Source organism: Oryza sativa, chromosome 12 (genome assembly GCF_034140825.1).
Source record: "Oryza sativa Japonica Group chromosome 12, ASM3414082v1".
Taxonomy (NCBI): Eukaryota; Viridiplantae; Streptophyta; class Magnoliopsida; order Poales; family Poaceae; genus Oryza; species Oryza sativa.
Window position 1 is genome coordinate 591,963 of NC_089046.1, and position 15,289 is coordinate 607,251.

Sequence of the window (15,289 nt, forward strand, 5' to 3'; positions counted from 1 at the left end):
TCCCTTAACCACAAAACCAGAAATGTATACCCCTAAACTACGTTAAACCGTATATAAAAGGTCCCAAGGCAGTATAGAGGTATGGTTTCGCTGACGTGGCATACTAGTTATAAAAAATAAGTAAAATTTATTTGTGGGACCCACATGTAAGTGAGAGAAAATGGTGTGGGTCCCACATTTCTCCTTTTTTTTTTCTTTTTCTCTTCTGTTCTCTCCGGGTTCACACGACTCATGAGCGGGCACGTCGGCAGTGGGGGAGAGAGAGGTGACCGGCGGCGGAGCAGGGATGGTGGCCGCGGGAGAGGAGGAGAGGTGGCGGCCGGCGCGACGGCGAGCTCGACGGCGGATATGCTCGAACGCGCCGGGTGCTCGACCTCGGGCCCCACCGCCGGCGAGTGGCACTCTCTCCCCGTCGACCCTCTCCCTCCCTCGCCTACTCGTCTCCGCCGCCACCTCGGGAGGTGCAGAGGAGCTTGGGACGCGGGACGGCGGGCGAGTGCGGCTGCGCCGCGGCGGCTCCGGGCTCGGGAGGAGCATCGGCGGCGGCAGGCGGCGGGCGAGCAGCGCAAAAGAACTAGGTAAGCGGCAGCCGAGCTATGGAGACGATGAGCAATGGCCGCCAGGCGGAGAAGCTCCATCGCCACCATTAATATGGAAGCTCTGGACTGCGCCATCTGCTACAACCCTCTCGAACCCCCAGTCTTCTTCCATGTAAATTAAATTAAATCACTAATTACCTTCTTTAATTGCTTCTCCTTCGAGCTACGATCTGCTCATCGAGCTAGTGATTCATCAATGTACTAGTGTGGAGTTGGGCATGTCATCTGTTCATCCTGCCATGGCAAGCTCGCCGACAGGAGCAGCTACCACGTCTGCAACATCGTCTCCGGCTACAACCGCTGCATCGCCGTCGACCACATCCTGTACGCCATCACGGTGCCCTGCCCCAACGCCGCCCACGGCTGCGCCGTCAGGATGACCTACCACGACGTCGACGAGCACGCCGGCAGGTGCCCGCACGCGCCGTGCTTCTGCCCGGAGCCAGTCTGCGGCTTCGCCGCCGGCGGCCCCGCCGCGCTGCTCGCCCACTTCACCGGTATGCACGGCTGGCCGGTCACCGGGATGAGGCGCAACAGCACGTTCGGCGTCGAGGTGCGGGAAGGGTAGAGGGTCCTCCACGACGTCGAGGACGGCCACATGTTCCTGCTCCGCGTGGCGCCGGCTGGCGCGGGAGCGGCCGGCCTCGTCGGCACCGCCGCCGCCACCCCACTCCACTCCACTGGTCGTCGCGCGCTCACCCGCCTGCTCCGGCCGCTCGTCACCGCCCGCTGCCGCTCCCCTTTGTGGCAAAGAGAAGAACGAAAAGAGGAGAGAGGAGAAGAAATAGAAAAGGAAGATATGCAGGTCTCACATTCTTTCCCCTTCTCACTTACATGTGGGCCCCATAACTTTTTTATTTTTTATTTTGCTGACTAGGATGTCACATCAGAAAAACCGAGCAAAAATACTGCTAAGGGACCTTCTTTGAACGGTTTGAGTGAGTTTAGGGTAGACATTTCTAATTTTGTGGTTAATGGACCTCAAAAAATCTCCCTATTAAGTTGAGGGACCTCCGGTGAACTTATTCCATATATTTACGTGCATTTAGGGGGCCGGCTAATAGGCGGGTGACCGCCCCAGGCGATCACCCCCCACCCCCTATACACTACTCTCTTCCTTCCTCCTCTCCTTCTTCCCTTCCTACTACACTATAAATTTAACAAAAAAAACACAAAGTTGAAAAAAATTATGTATAGAAATACTATATATAAAAAATTTGAATTTAAATTCAAATTTGAAACGGGTATGTAAACTTTTGACTTACAAATTTTACGTCTATAAACTAATATTTGAATTCAAATTCAAATTTTAATCGGGTATGTAAACTTTTGACTTATAAACTTTAGGTGTATAAACTTTAGTGTATAGAAATACTATATATAAAAAAATATTTGAATTCAAATTTAAATTTGAATCGGATATAATTCAAATTCAAATTTGAATCGGGTATGTAAACTTTTGACTTATAAACTTTGGGCATATAAACTTTAGGTCTATAAACTTTAGATGTATAGAAATATTATATATAAAAAATATTTAAATTCAAATTCAAATTTGAATCGGATATATAAACTTTTGGTTTCTAAACTTTAGATGTATAAACTTGAGGTGTATAAACTTTAGGTGTATAATTTACTAAAATAGGAAAATAATGCGGTGGCAAAAAAGGAAACCACGTGTAGAAGAGGGGGGGGCGCTAGTAGAGATGGCAATGGGGATCCGATCACCGATTCCCCATGGTGAATTCACATATTAGGGGATGGGGATGGTTGATATCTACCATCCATGGGGAATCTAATGGTCCAAATATCATCACCGTCAGGGATGGCGGGGACGGTGCTCCACTCCCCGTCCCCGCCCCCCGCGGTGACCCGCGTTTATTGTACATAGGGATTAATTCTAGACTTTTTAGTCATTTTGGCCCATGTAATCGAGGCCCAGTGACCAGGTATATAAGCAGTCCACCACTTGCTAACGAGAAAATTGCATATCTACCATCGCATAAGTTTGGATTCGCTGAAATACCATCCCTTAATCAGGCTTCGCTAGAATACCATCCTCAACCAGGACATCTTTGCTAAAATACCATCTTAGACAAAAATACCCCTGATTCTTCTTCTTCCTCGCTCCAACCGGAAGAGCTCACCGGCATCCACCGCTGTGCCATTGGTGCCACCTTGCCGGCGGCGATGGTGGCGCGGCCCTCCCCATCGTCCTCGCCTTCCATCCTGCCCACCGCGCTGGTGTGAGGAGACCGCAGCTAACGTCGACAGAGCCGGGGAGTCGACCGGGGAGTGGGTCGACGGAGACGAACTCACCGGCGACAAGGGCGGCGCATCAAGGCGGGCGGACGAACTCGCCGACGGTGGGGGCGGCGCGTCGACGGCGGCCGGCCGAGACGACGTCAGCGAGGCAGCGACAGGCCGAGACGACGCACGCGGCGGCGGCCGACCGACACGACACGGGCGGCGAGTCGGGACGGGGCGGCGGCGCGACGGAGGCCGGCTGAGACGACGCGGGCGACGGCGGCCGGCGAGTCGGGACGGGGCGGCGGCGCGGCGGCGCGACGGAGGCCGGCCGAGCGGCGGGGCAGCGGCGCGACGGCGCGCGGCTGAGACGACGCGAGCTGGCGTGTCCTCGTCTCACCTGCCGCTGCCGTGTGGCCCGTGTCGAAGGTGGAAGATGAAGAAGCGGGGGCATTTTCGTCTGTGATGGTATTTTGACGAACACACCTAGTTAAGAGTGGTATTCTAGTGAAACACTTTTTAGTGATGGTATTCCAGCGAATCCAAACTTATGCGATGGTAGATATGCAATTTTCTCCTTGCTAACCCTAAGACCAGTCAACCACATCCACAATCCCCTATTCCCCTCCACTCCACGCTCCAAAAACTTGAGCAGCGAGCTGCGCCGCTACGCATTCTTGATGTTGCTTGATGGTCGCCGTCCAGATCGAGATGCTGGAGGCGAGTAGCTGCCGCTAGGACGTCGTCCGTCGCCAGCGTGCCAACCCCCCACGATGTCGTCCTCCTCCAAGCCGCCGTCAGCCACCTCCTACCTCCTTGCGTCCCTCTCCCCTGCGGCTGCTACTTGTGCTGTCTTTGGAGGTTATCAGGTGTTAGGAGCAAGTTGCTCTTGCCAGCCCGCCACCATGGATTCCTCGTGAGGTCCAACGGCAAGGAAGCAAGGAGAGCATATGATTTTAGAAGCAAATGTTCTTTGTTTTTTGCGGGGACGGGGATGGTAAAAGTTGTGTCCCCGTTGTGATTGACGGGGACGGTGACGGTGAAATTTGAACCCCACGGGGGCGGGGACGCGAGGGCAATCACCGACGGGGAATTCTCCGTTGCCATCTCTAGGCGCTAGGGGCGATTGATCGCCCCTTAGTAATCTCGTGTATTTAGACCACTCAATTATGAGTACATTAAAAACTATGTGTCAGGGTTACGGATAAGGAATACCCTCTACCCTTGGATATACGACGAGTACGGATATGGTATACCCGTACATATACGGATAGCTCCGGTATACGTTAAGGAAATCCATCACGTAAGAGAAACAGAGTCAGAAGTCCTACTCGGATAGGATTGGGTCTTTACCATATCGTGAGGGGTCCGATATCTCCGAGTTCTACTTGGAGATCACCTGATCCGCGATATAAAAGGGACCCCCTGGGCAGAACCTAAGGCATCGAATCTGACCGCCAACATATCCACCACAGCCTACGAAGTCGAAGCCTACAGGAGCAAGACGCCGGGTGATCTAGTCGAATCAACTCGACTACGGTCTCGTCGGTATCATCGAGTTCTGTTATTTCCTTTGTAATCTGTGATTTCCATCATATAATCCCATACCAACTGGAGTAGGGCTATTACCTTCCAAGGGGCCTGAACTAGTATAATCCTTGTCTTTTGTCTGCTTGATGTCGTACTACGTAGATCCTCATATCAACGGACCCCAATACCCTCTATATCCGGTCTACGGGTATCCCCCGTCGACAATATGTGCATAGTACTTCATCCGTTTCATATTATAAGACTTTCTAGCATTGCCCATATTCATATATATGTTAATGAATGCCTAGATTCATTAACATATATATGAATGTGGGCAATGCTAGAAAGTCTTATAACCTGAAACGGAGGTAGTACATCTTAAACTTCATACCGTTGAAATATCTGGTACATCAATTTTATATATTTACTAGAAAAGGTGCCCATGCGTTGCAACATGAAAAAAAATAAAAGTACACCAAATATTAAATAACTTTAAAATAACATTTTTTTTCATAACCTGGTGTAACATATGTTTTCTTTCCGTGTGGAAGCACTATATATATGTTTCTTTCCATAGATTTATAAATTATTTTATTACAGTATTAAAGAAATATTTATTCATATTTGTGGCTTAGAAAACAACATGTTATCTAAAGAAAAATATACGCCGTTGATCATAGTAGATCTAGAAAAAGTTTTGGTCCATGTTTAGATATAACGATGTAGATTGATCAAATATAAGTTTTATCTTTATAATTAGAATTAGATTTAATTCAAATCATGACCTCATACGGGTCAGCAAACTGAACCGTTTTCTGGGGTACAGCTAGGGTTTGAGAACATGAACCAAAAAAAAAACGAAAGATCATTTCACCAATTATTTAATTGGAAAAAGAATCAAAATCCTCCCTTTCTGGTTTGGGCCGAATATGTACAAGTCCATATTCTCTCCCTTCTCTCTCTTCTCTGTTTTTGGTCTCTTTCCTTTCTCCATTAAAGTCCAGTTTGCGTCGTTCTTCAGTCGGGCCTAAGAAAAGAAGTCCCAGCAGAAGTCTAATTTAAGTTCCTGTTGCTGCAGCAGCTTCTTTAAGCTCCAACCGAGCCAGAGCCCGATCCACCCCAATCCCCCGTGCGAATCAACCAAAGCCGTGGAGGTAATCTCAAATTAGTTGAGGGCATTTGATCTATATCTCCTGCTCTATCTTTTCCTTCAAGAAGGAAATCCGTGAAAATCGCTCCCGTATTAAACCAAATTAGCGCGTTGACGGATGAAAAAGCGGACAAAAAAGAGGTGACAAAAAGAAAGTTACGAATTTTTTAATTAGTTAAGATATGCTATCTATATCTACTAGCAAAAGTGCACATGCGTTGCAACGGGAAGTGTAAAGACAGAAAATTGAGGAAAAGTTGAGAAAGATTTACATTATGTAATTATTAATTGAAATACAAATTCCTGAAATATCTGGGTATTTTTCAAGTAGCTAGGTGTATAATTAAATTAGTTTACAAGTAAAGTAAGTGTGATAAATAAAATGATATGGTTGGAATTAATTTTATTAAATTCTCCATGATTAATTAGGCTCATTGGAATTTTATTGGAATTTCCAGAGCTTAATTGCTAATTTTGATAATATAAATATTATTTCAACATTTATTTAAATAAAAAACTTTCTTTCTCTCTAGGCCATTTTCAACCCATTTTATTCTTCAGCCCATAACCGAGCCGATCTATGTGCAGCCCATGAAACGAGCGTGGCCCAGCAGTGATGCGGCCCGATGATGGAGGCCAGCCCGACGTGGGAGCGATCTAAGCCGTTCATTTTGATGGACGGCTCAGATCGGCTCCTAATTCATCGAAACCCCCGGATCAAATAACCCTAACCCTAATTCTAGTTTTCCCCTTCCTCCCCTCCACGCACGCCGCCTCTCTCCCCACCGGCGGCCGCGCCACTCCCCCACCGGCGCACCTCTCCGCGCCCCTCCCCCACCGGCGACGCCTCTTGGCACCCCTCCCCCACCGGCGGCGCCTCTCCGCGCCCCTCCCCACAAGCGGCGGTGGTGGTGGCTCCTCGCCAGATCTGGCGCCGGCTCCTTCTCTCCTCGTCGAGCAATGGCCGTCGCCCCTCTCCTCGCTAGATCCGGCGGGCCGACGGCAAGGTTGCGAGGAGCAGCGCGCGGCGGCCTCCGGCTCACCCCTCCATCTCATCTCGTCATCTCATGTTAATATTTTGGATGTTTTTTTTTATGATTCCGATTTAGATTTGGATTGGGATTTTGTTTTTATTTGGATTGTGATGATTTGAGATTTGGAGAGAAGGTGTGCGTGCGATTCTGTTTGTGCGATGATGGAATTCCGACTGGATTTGGGGGGGGGTGTTTGGGGGACAAAAAATCACGGCACAAACGAGGTCACGAAAGGAAAAATACGAATCTTTTAATTATTATATTATATTAGTTAAGATCTATACCTACCTACCTCTCTACTATTATAAAAATTAAAGATGTTTTTGCCGGTATTTCGGTACGTCATCCGTGTATGAGTCGGTTTTTAAGTTTGTTTGCTTTTAGAAATACATATATGTATTTGAGTCGGTTTTTAAGATAATTCACTTTTGGTAATACAGAAGGAATCATATAAGAAATCTATTTAAAAAAACTCGCATGATCAGACTCCTAGCTACATCTGATGATTTTCTAAAAATATATATATCCAAGCGAACTCCCACGGTAAATTTCATCTTAACTAAACCATATAACAATAATAAGATTAAAATAGACTTCACTCGTTGCAACGCACGGGCATTTTTTTCAGTCTACTACTACTTAAAAAGTTTAAGATGCTTCCTTCGTCCGTTAATAAAAAGATAATAAAAAATAGTCCGATTGTAATTGGAAAAAAAAAGTGCGACAAAAAAACTGACAAAAAAAGTGGAAAAAAAGTGGGCGATTGTAAAAAGGAAGCCCGGCACGGCAAAAAAATGAAATAAAATTTTTTGTCCGCTTCCTTTTTTTTTCTTTTCCGTTTTATTTTATTTTCGTCGCCTTTTTCTTTCACCTTTTAACGTGTTTTTTCGTCCGTTTTATTTTCTTTGCACCGTTTTTCTGGTTTCGCTTTTTTTTTTGCGGTTTTTTCGTCGGGCCGAACCCTAGCACCGCCACCATGTCGATTTGCATCTTTATGTGTTTCCTCATCCAATTGATTGCAAAAACCTATTCTCCACTACTCTCTCATCATTTTCCCCTTAAATTTCCCTTTCAGTTCATCATTTTTTCTCAAGTTTTGAGGATTGCTTCGATTTTGGTAAAAAAAATGAAAAAGGGGATCGAATAGATCAAAATCTCTCAACAATTTTGGAGATCGAGAAAGATTCGACCACATTTGACGGAGAGGATCGACTCTGCCATCGTATGGACGGTACTATGCGAGCTCGACCATATTACCGGATTTGATGGGAGGATCGGCTCCGTCATCGTACGGGCACGAGACTGTTCGAGCTAGGCCTACAGCTGTATTTGTGGGCTGAGCCGAAGAGTGGTAGGCCTGGCATGGGACTGTTCGAGCTAGGGCTACAGCTCCACTTGTGGGCTGAGCCGAAGAGAGATAGGCCGAGTAGATAGAGGTAGCGGACTACTCTAGGACTAGAGCTGAAAAGGAAGGAAGAAATGAACGTCCGGTCCAAAACGGTCCAAAACCAAGGGAGTATAATGTATAGGATAAAAAACGTTTTTACCCGTAGCAACGCACGGGCATTTTTTCTAGTCTATACCTAATTAAAAAATAAGTAAGGCTTCCGGTTGATTTTTTTCGTCCGTCATTAAAGGGTGGGCCCACGTGATTATTTCGCCGCTAATCCGTGAATCCGGATGCATTACGGCGATCGATCTCTGACGCTCCGCAAACAAAAGAGAAACGAAAAAAAGAAAAACCTAGCGAGCAGCCCAGCCAAGACGGCAGCAGGCCGGCCCAACAAAAAGCAAACGTAGCCCAGTAGCCAGCCCACAGAGCAGAGAAGCAGTAGCCCAGTACAACATAGTTCTGTGTGATACCGTAGCAAATGAGCACTGTAGCACGAATAATACCACCTAAATAGGAGGCTTGCCTGATACTATCTATATCTATAACTAATATAAATATTAGTATTTTTTCTTTCGTCACATCTAATTTTCATCTGTACACAATCCAATTTGGTTAGCAATAGCCATGGAAAAAATTGCAAAAAAAATCCGCCACACCCGTCGTCGCTACACCGTGCCGGCGAGACAGGAAGGAGAGCGGGAGAGGGAGCGCGGACGCCGTCGACACCGCCGTTGGGAGGGCGCCGTCTCCGCCGCACCCCGCCGTCACCGCGCCGTGCCGGTGAGAAGGGAGGGAGAAGAGAAGGGAAGCGGCACCGGTGGGGGGAAAGACGACGCCGGTGGCGGGGGAGGCGGTCGGCTGGGGGGAGGGGGAGAGGCGGGAGAGGGGGAGAGGGAGCGGCGCCGCCGGAGGGGAGAGGAGGGGAAGCGGTGTCGGTGGGGAGATGGGGAGGGGGGGGAGGCGGCCGGCTCGGCTCGGCTGGGAGGGAGGGGGAGGGTTAGGGTTCTTATCAATTTCAAACTGATCTGAGCCGTCCATCAAAACGAAAACGAACGGTTGAGATCGATCGAGAGTTTGGGCCGCACCACTTGGGCTGCATCACTTGGGCCGCACGCGGGCCGTCGGTCGCTTGCGGGCTGAAGAAGAAAATGGGCTGAAAAAGGCTCATAGAGAAAAAATAATTTTTATTTAAATAAATGCTGAAATGATATTTGTATTATCAAAATTAGCAATTAAGCTATGTAAATTCCAAGAAAATTTCAAATCAAATAAATAGTTCAAATCAAAAAATATTTCAATTCATTTTCTTCATATAAATAGTTCAAATCAAAGTCACCATATCATTATCCGGTGCAACGCATTGACATTTTGCTAGTAATTAAAAAATAGGTAAAGCTTCCGGTTATTTTTTCGTCCGTCATTAAAGCATGGGCCCACACGATATTTCGCCACTAATCTGTGAATCCGGATGCGTGATGGTGATTTTGATGCTCCACAAATAAAAGAGAAACGAAAAAAAAGGAGAAAGCTAGCAAGCAGCCTAGCCAAACAGCAGCAGGCCGGCCCAACAAAAAAACAAACGCAGCCCATCAGCCAGCCCACAAAGCAAAGCAGCAGCCCAGCACAGTACTGCACGATACTGTAGTAGTCAGGAATAAGTTTACCTTAGTTCCCTGAATTTGTTGCTGAATCTGAAAGGGAAAAGTATACCGGAGGTCCCTGAACTTGTCACCGAGATAAAAAACGTCCTTGAACCGCAATACCAGACACCCGGGGTCCCCCAACTATACAAAACCGAAAACCGGTCACCCAACGTCCCTCGGTGGTTTTGACCCCAGTTTTGATCTACGTGGCAACTGAGTCAGCGTGGGGCCCACGTGGCCCCACATGTCAGGTGTCCACATCATCTCTCTTTCCCCTCTTCTCTCTCCCTTCCACCCCTCTCTGCTCTCTCTCTCTCTCTCTCTCTCTCGCAGGCCAGGCCGACGGGTAGGGAGCAGACGGCTGAGCGGCGGCGCTGCGACGGCGGCCGGCGGACGGCGGCGGCGGCGCCCTCTTCTTCTTCTCCCACTCCCTGGACCCTGCCGCTCCCGCTCCGTCCTCATCGAAGGTGATCACCGCGGCATCGGGCACGATTAGAAGGATGCTCGAGGAGGGCCGCGGCGGCGGCGGCGAGGACGACGTCGTCGTCAACCTCCCCGAAGTCGTCAAGGGCGCCGCCCTCGCCCGCGTCGTGGAGTACTGTGACCACCACCACGGCGGCGGCACCGACCCGGGCTCCGCCCGGTCCTCCTTCCCTCCCGCCCCGGCAAATTCCTTGATGTCCTCGTCCTTGACCGCCGGCGAGGCTATTGCCCTGAACTGCTTGAGCTCCGACGTGCTCCGGCCGAGCTGCAGCGCCACCTTCGTCTCGAACACCTCGCCGTTCTCCCTCCGCTCGACGTCGGCCTCCTTGAGGTTCGCCTTGATGTCTTCCTGGATCTTTCGGTAGATGCCGGCCACGTTGCGGCACAGCTTGAACACCATGCCCACCTGCCCGCCGTGCTCCACGGTGTTCACCGCCGCTGCCAGCGCGCCGCAGAGGACGGCAATGCCGGACGCCCACGCTCCAGCCTCGCCGGAGCCGATGAACGCCGCGGCGAGCGCGGCGGCGCCGGCCAGCGCCTCGCCGTGGCCAGCACGCCGTAGAGGACGGCCACGCCGGACGCCCACGCTCCGGCCTCGCCGGAGCCGATGAACGCCGCGGCGAGCGTGGCGGCGCCGGCTAGCGCCTCGCCGTGGCCAGCGCGCCGCAGAGGACGGCCACGCCGGACGCCCACGCTCCGGCCTCGCCGGAGCCGATGAACGCCGCGGCGAGCGTGGCGGCGCCGGCTAGCGCCTCGCCGTGGCCAGCGCGCCGCAGAGGACGGCCACGCCGGACGCCCACACTCCGGCCTCGCCGGAGACGATGAACGCCGCGCATCTCCTCCTCCAGCTCTTGGGTCCAGCAGTTCCCGGCCATGGCAGTGGCTCGCTGGCCCGCGCGCTACTACTGCTGCTTCTTCTTGGTCGGTTGCCACCATCGGGCGGGCTCGACGACCTTGGGGAACTTGTCGAGCATGGCGGGGAGGAGAGGCAGCTGGTAGGCGACGTCGAGCGCGAGCACCCGGTCCATGGCGTCCAGGGAGATGAGGACGGAGAGGGAGCGACAAGGTCTAGGGAGCGGGAGAAGAAGAAGAGGGCGACGACGCCGCCGCCGCCGCCGTCCGCCGGCCGCCGTCGCGGCGCCGCCGCTCAGCATCGCTCGCCGCCCAGCCGTCTCGGTCTGCTCCCTACCCATCGGCCCGGCCTGCGCGAGAGAGAGAGAGTAGAGAGGGAAGGAAGAGAGAGAGAAGAGGGGAAAGAGAGATGACGTGTACACCTGGCATGTGGGGCCCACGTGGGTCCCATGCTGATTCAGCTGCCACGTGACTAAAACCGGGGTCAAAACCACCAAGGGACCTTGGGTGACCGGTTTTGTATAGTTGGAGGACCCCGAGTGTCTGGTATTGCGGTTCAAGGACGTTTTTTAATCTCGGTGACAAGTTCAGGGACCTCCGGTATACTTTTCCCAATCTGAAATCCATCCCTAATCGCAATGCCGGGTATACCTCATCCTCCAACTCACAGTACCATGTCAACGTGGATTATCATGGCCAGTTTTAACTGACGTGGCAAGTGAGCCCCACACGGGTCCCACGTGTCGGTGCCAACTCTTCTCTCTTCCTTCTCTATCGGCAATGGCCGCCGGCGGAGAGGGGCTGTTGCCAGCCTCCTTCCCCTTCTCCTCTCTCCCTAGATGCAATCGGCGGCTGGCAGAAGAGGAACAAGACGACGCCGACCTTCCCTCCTCCTTCCTCGAGCTTCTCGCCGACGCCCATGGCCACCCACCTTCCTCTTCCTCCACGGCGCAGCTCGCCGAAGCTCACCACAACAACTCCATATCTAGGACTGGACTTGCTGACGGCGTTCGTAAGCTCACGCCTAATGGCCTCGAGCTCCTCGCCACCGTCGACGTCATGCGCGAGCGTGCTGAGTACCTCTGCTCCCTCGTCATCTCCAACAAAGTCGAGAACACCTCGCCGTGCGGTGTGTCGACAAGCATCGCATCGCATCGCATCGCATGTCCAGAAGATTGGATAGGATTGCAATATGCAAGTAAATCATAAATCCTGCTCGTTCGTCACCGGGCATATTAATTTTTTAGGCTAAATCCTTCAATATCAATATGCGAGCAAAGGACAAATCAAATTAGAAAATCAGAGATCCTGCTCAAACTGCAGCGAGCAAATCATGAAAAGAAAAAAAAACAAAAAGCACAAATCCATGCTCAAACTACAGCGAACATGGTCTCCGTCCTCGACTACCTTGGCAAGCTCCGCGAGCTCCGGACCTGCTACGTCACTATATATGCACAGGTGCTCCGCCGTCAACGCCTCCAGGTCGCCGCTGACTCCTCCCCGGCCGGCCGCGAGACAGTCGCGCGACTCCGGTCCGACTGCCACCCTACGACGCAGCCTCCCGTCGGCGACCGCTGCCCCTCTCCTCGTTGTCCCCCGCCCCTCTCCACGCAACCAGCCACGCCTCCAGCCCGCTGCGCGTCGCCCTGAAGGAGCGCCGTTCCCTGACTTGAAGGAGATGGGAAGAAAGGTGGGGAGGCGGCACGGGAAGGAGGTCCTAGCAAGACAGGCGAGCGACGACGGAGCGGGCCGCCGTGGTCGACTCGACACTCGATCGACCGGATTGTCTTGTCGTGCTCTAGAGAGCAGCGGGATCGGGAGCGGGAGCTGGAAGCCGGCCGGGTGCAAGCGCGGCAGTTGCGGGAGGCAAGTTGCCGAGGATCCAAGGGATCGAGGTGGAGGTCTAGGCGGAGCGGATTGGATTGGATTGGATATGGAGAGGGCGGCCGGCGACGAGATATATTGAGGCCGCCGCCGGATCGATTGAATTGGGCGTTTCCGCCTCGCTCTCGAAATTGGACGAGTCCCTCCTTAATTTGGGATGAAACTCCCATAATATATACTGTACTAGTGTGGTGTGGTACGGTGGCGAGGGATCTTTGCGGTGCTGGAGGAAACCCAACGGCGGCGACGGAGTGCATGCGCAACCATGCAGTTACCAATTGCATCAACTAAACACAACAAGTTGTAGATCATAAATGGGAGGGAGATATATAGCCACTGCATTGCAGAATTTGAATCCATCATGCAACAACTGTATTCGATCGTACTATGTTTAACACAACCAACATTCGGACTTAAAATCACTACTGTTCTGTTCCATCAGGGCAGGCAGAGGATGTCAGGAAAATGATGTACGTACTAAGGTAAGGTAAAATGGTGCAGGAACTAAAGTTAGCGTAGCACATCACATCAGCAAACAAATCAAATTTTAGCAGCAGCATCAAAAGGAAACATCAAAACAGAGTAACCTTCCTTGCGTCAAAAACAGAGCAACCCAGATTGACAAATTAAACAGAAATACTTTCAAATGAACGCAGCATCTTGCCATCAAATCGCCGCTGAAAATGCTTTCAAAAATCTCATTTCAACCAGTAACTAATCCAACTGCGTGAATCATAGTTCGAACTCATCCCGATCCTACCAGTCAGCTATAACTTAGAGCATCTCACCCGATCATTAATTGCCCTTCGCGGATGGAGAAATGTTAGAGATCGCCGCGGCGGTCGGCGGAGGCGCGGAGAGATTGGCGATGCGCGAGTTGATGCGGACGTCGTTGGGCTGGGTGACAGATTAGTGGCGCCGCCTCCATCGTTGCGGGCCTAGGTCAGGTGCGAATCAAAACGATCAGTACCACAGCGAGGACCCCAATGGAAACCCACGTCTCGATGTCGATGGACGTAGTGCTGGTCGAGGGAGGCGGAGGCGGGGTCGCTGTGGCAGGCGGAGGCGGAGGCGATGCGGGAGGAGGAGGCGGTGGCCTCGCTGTGGTCGGCGGCGATGGTGGCGGCGGGGTCGCTGTGGCAGGCGGAGGCGGAGGCGGAGGCGGAGGCGATGCGGGAGGAGGAGGCGGTGGCCTCGCTGTGGTCGGCGGCGATGGTGGCGGCGGGGTCGCGCTGATGGGCGTCGGGGAAGGAGGTGGAGGCGTAGCTGTCGACGGTGGCGGCGGCAACGCGGGAGGAAGAGGACGAGGCGGCCTGGCGGTGGTCGGCGTCGAGGAAGGAGGCGGCGTGGGGGGAGCTGGGTCGGAGTCGAAGTAGTCGGGGGGCTCGCAAGCCAGCACCGGCTCGATGCGGGGCTCCATCCAACTCCCCTCGTCGTCGTCGTCGACCGCCGCTGCCGCCGCCGCGAGAGCCCATGCCGAGTTTGCCCACGCCGCGAAGCGGGCGGACCTGAGGTTGCTCTGGAGCGCCATGAGGATCGGGCCGACGCAGTGGTCGACGGAGGAGGCGTCGTCGTTCGTGCCGGTGGAGGGCGCGGTGTCGAAGTAATCCTGGAACCCAGAAACCGACTCGACCAGCTGCTCCCTCCTCATCTTCTCGAGGACTTCGAACCCCCAGGCCTCGAGCCTGGCGGTGCTCTCCGCATGCATAACCTCAAGGTCGCCCGGAAGGACCGATCCGCCACGGTGATCGGCGGCGGCGGAGGAGGACGACGACGAGGAGAAGTCAGCGGCCGGGGGCTCGACATGGAAGGTCTCGAACGGGATAGAAGCGCCATGGAGGTGCTCCCTCCAGCACTCCTTGGCCAGCTCTGAGCGAAACCATCCCGCGAATCTCTTGTTGCTCTGCTCCTTCATCTCGAGGATCACCTCCTTGAGCTTCTCCTCGTCTCGCGACTCCGATTCCTCCCGATGAACAAGCTGCTTGAGCATGTCGATGACCAGCGACCCCTGGTTCTTCACGTTCGTCGTGAACGCCTCCCACCACGGCCGGGAGCCCGCTCGGGCCGCCATGGATGGCGGGCGGGAGGGAGAAACGGTGGGGGAGAGAGGGATTGGAAGGGGAGCGAGGTGGAAGAAGGAAGGAGGAGGAGACTGGAGAGAGAGAGAGAGATGGGTAGCCGTAGCTGCCTTTATACAGGCCGGGGGCGCTTGGGCATTTGAATGAAAGAGAGTTGGGCTAGGCCCAACAAATCCCCTTCCTTTTGTGCAGGGACTCGGCCCATATATTTGTCTTGGCACAGGCGCTCAACTGGCGCGTGGAGCGGGCCCAGGTAGGACACGTGTCGCGCGCAGACTGGGCGAACGGACGTCATGTGGCGCCACGTCGGCAAGATTATTACGCATGCACATGTACACACACAACGTACGGGCCGGCGCTAATGTGGTATATAGCAAATTAAAACGCAAAACAAAC

General features: G+C 52.6%; 2 protein-coding genes across 2 annotated transcripts; one reads left to right on the top strand and one right to left on the bottom strand.

Moving 5' to 3' along the window:
• The first annotated feature begins 612 nt into the window (after window positions 1–612).
• LOC112937424 (putative E3 ubiquitin-protein ligase SINA-like 9) lies at window positions 613–1,167 on the top strand. Its single transcript, XM_026022073.1, has 2 exons — window positions 613–711; window positions 805–1,167. The coding sequence occupies exons 1-2, from the start codon at window positions 613–615 to the stop codon at window positions 1,165–1,167; spliced, it is 462 nt and encodes a 153-aa protein (XP_025877858.1).
• An 8,387-nt stretch (window positions 1,168–9,554) lies between these two features.
• On the bottom strand, window positions 9,555–11,272 carry LOC107278420 (uncharacterized). Its single transcript, XM_066306404.1, has 2 exons — window positions 10,986–11,272; window positions 9,555–10,825 (listed from the first exon to the last, which is right to left on the bottom strand). Exons 1-2 carry the CDS (start codon window positions 11,270–11,272, stop codon window positions 9,844–9,846), a joined length of 1,269 nt encoding a protein of 422 aa, XP_066162501.1. The 3' UTR covers window positions 9,555–9,843.
• Window positions 11,273–15,289: the final 4,017 nt, after the last annotated feature.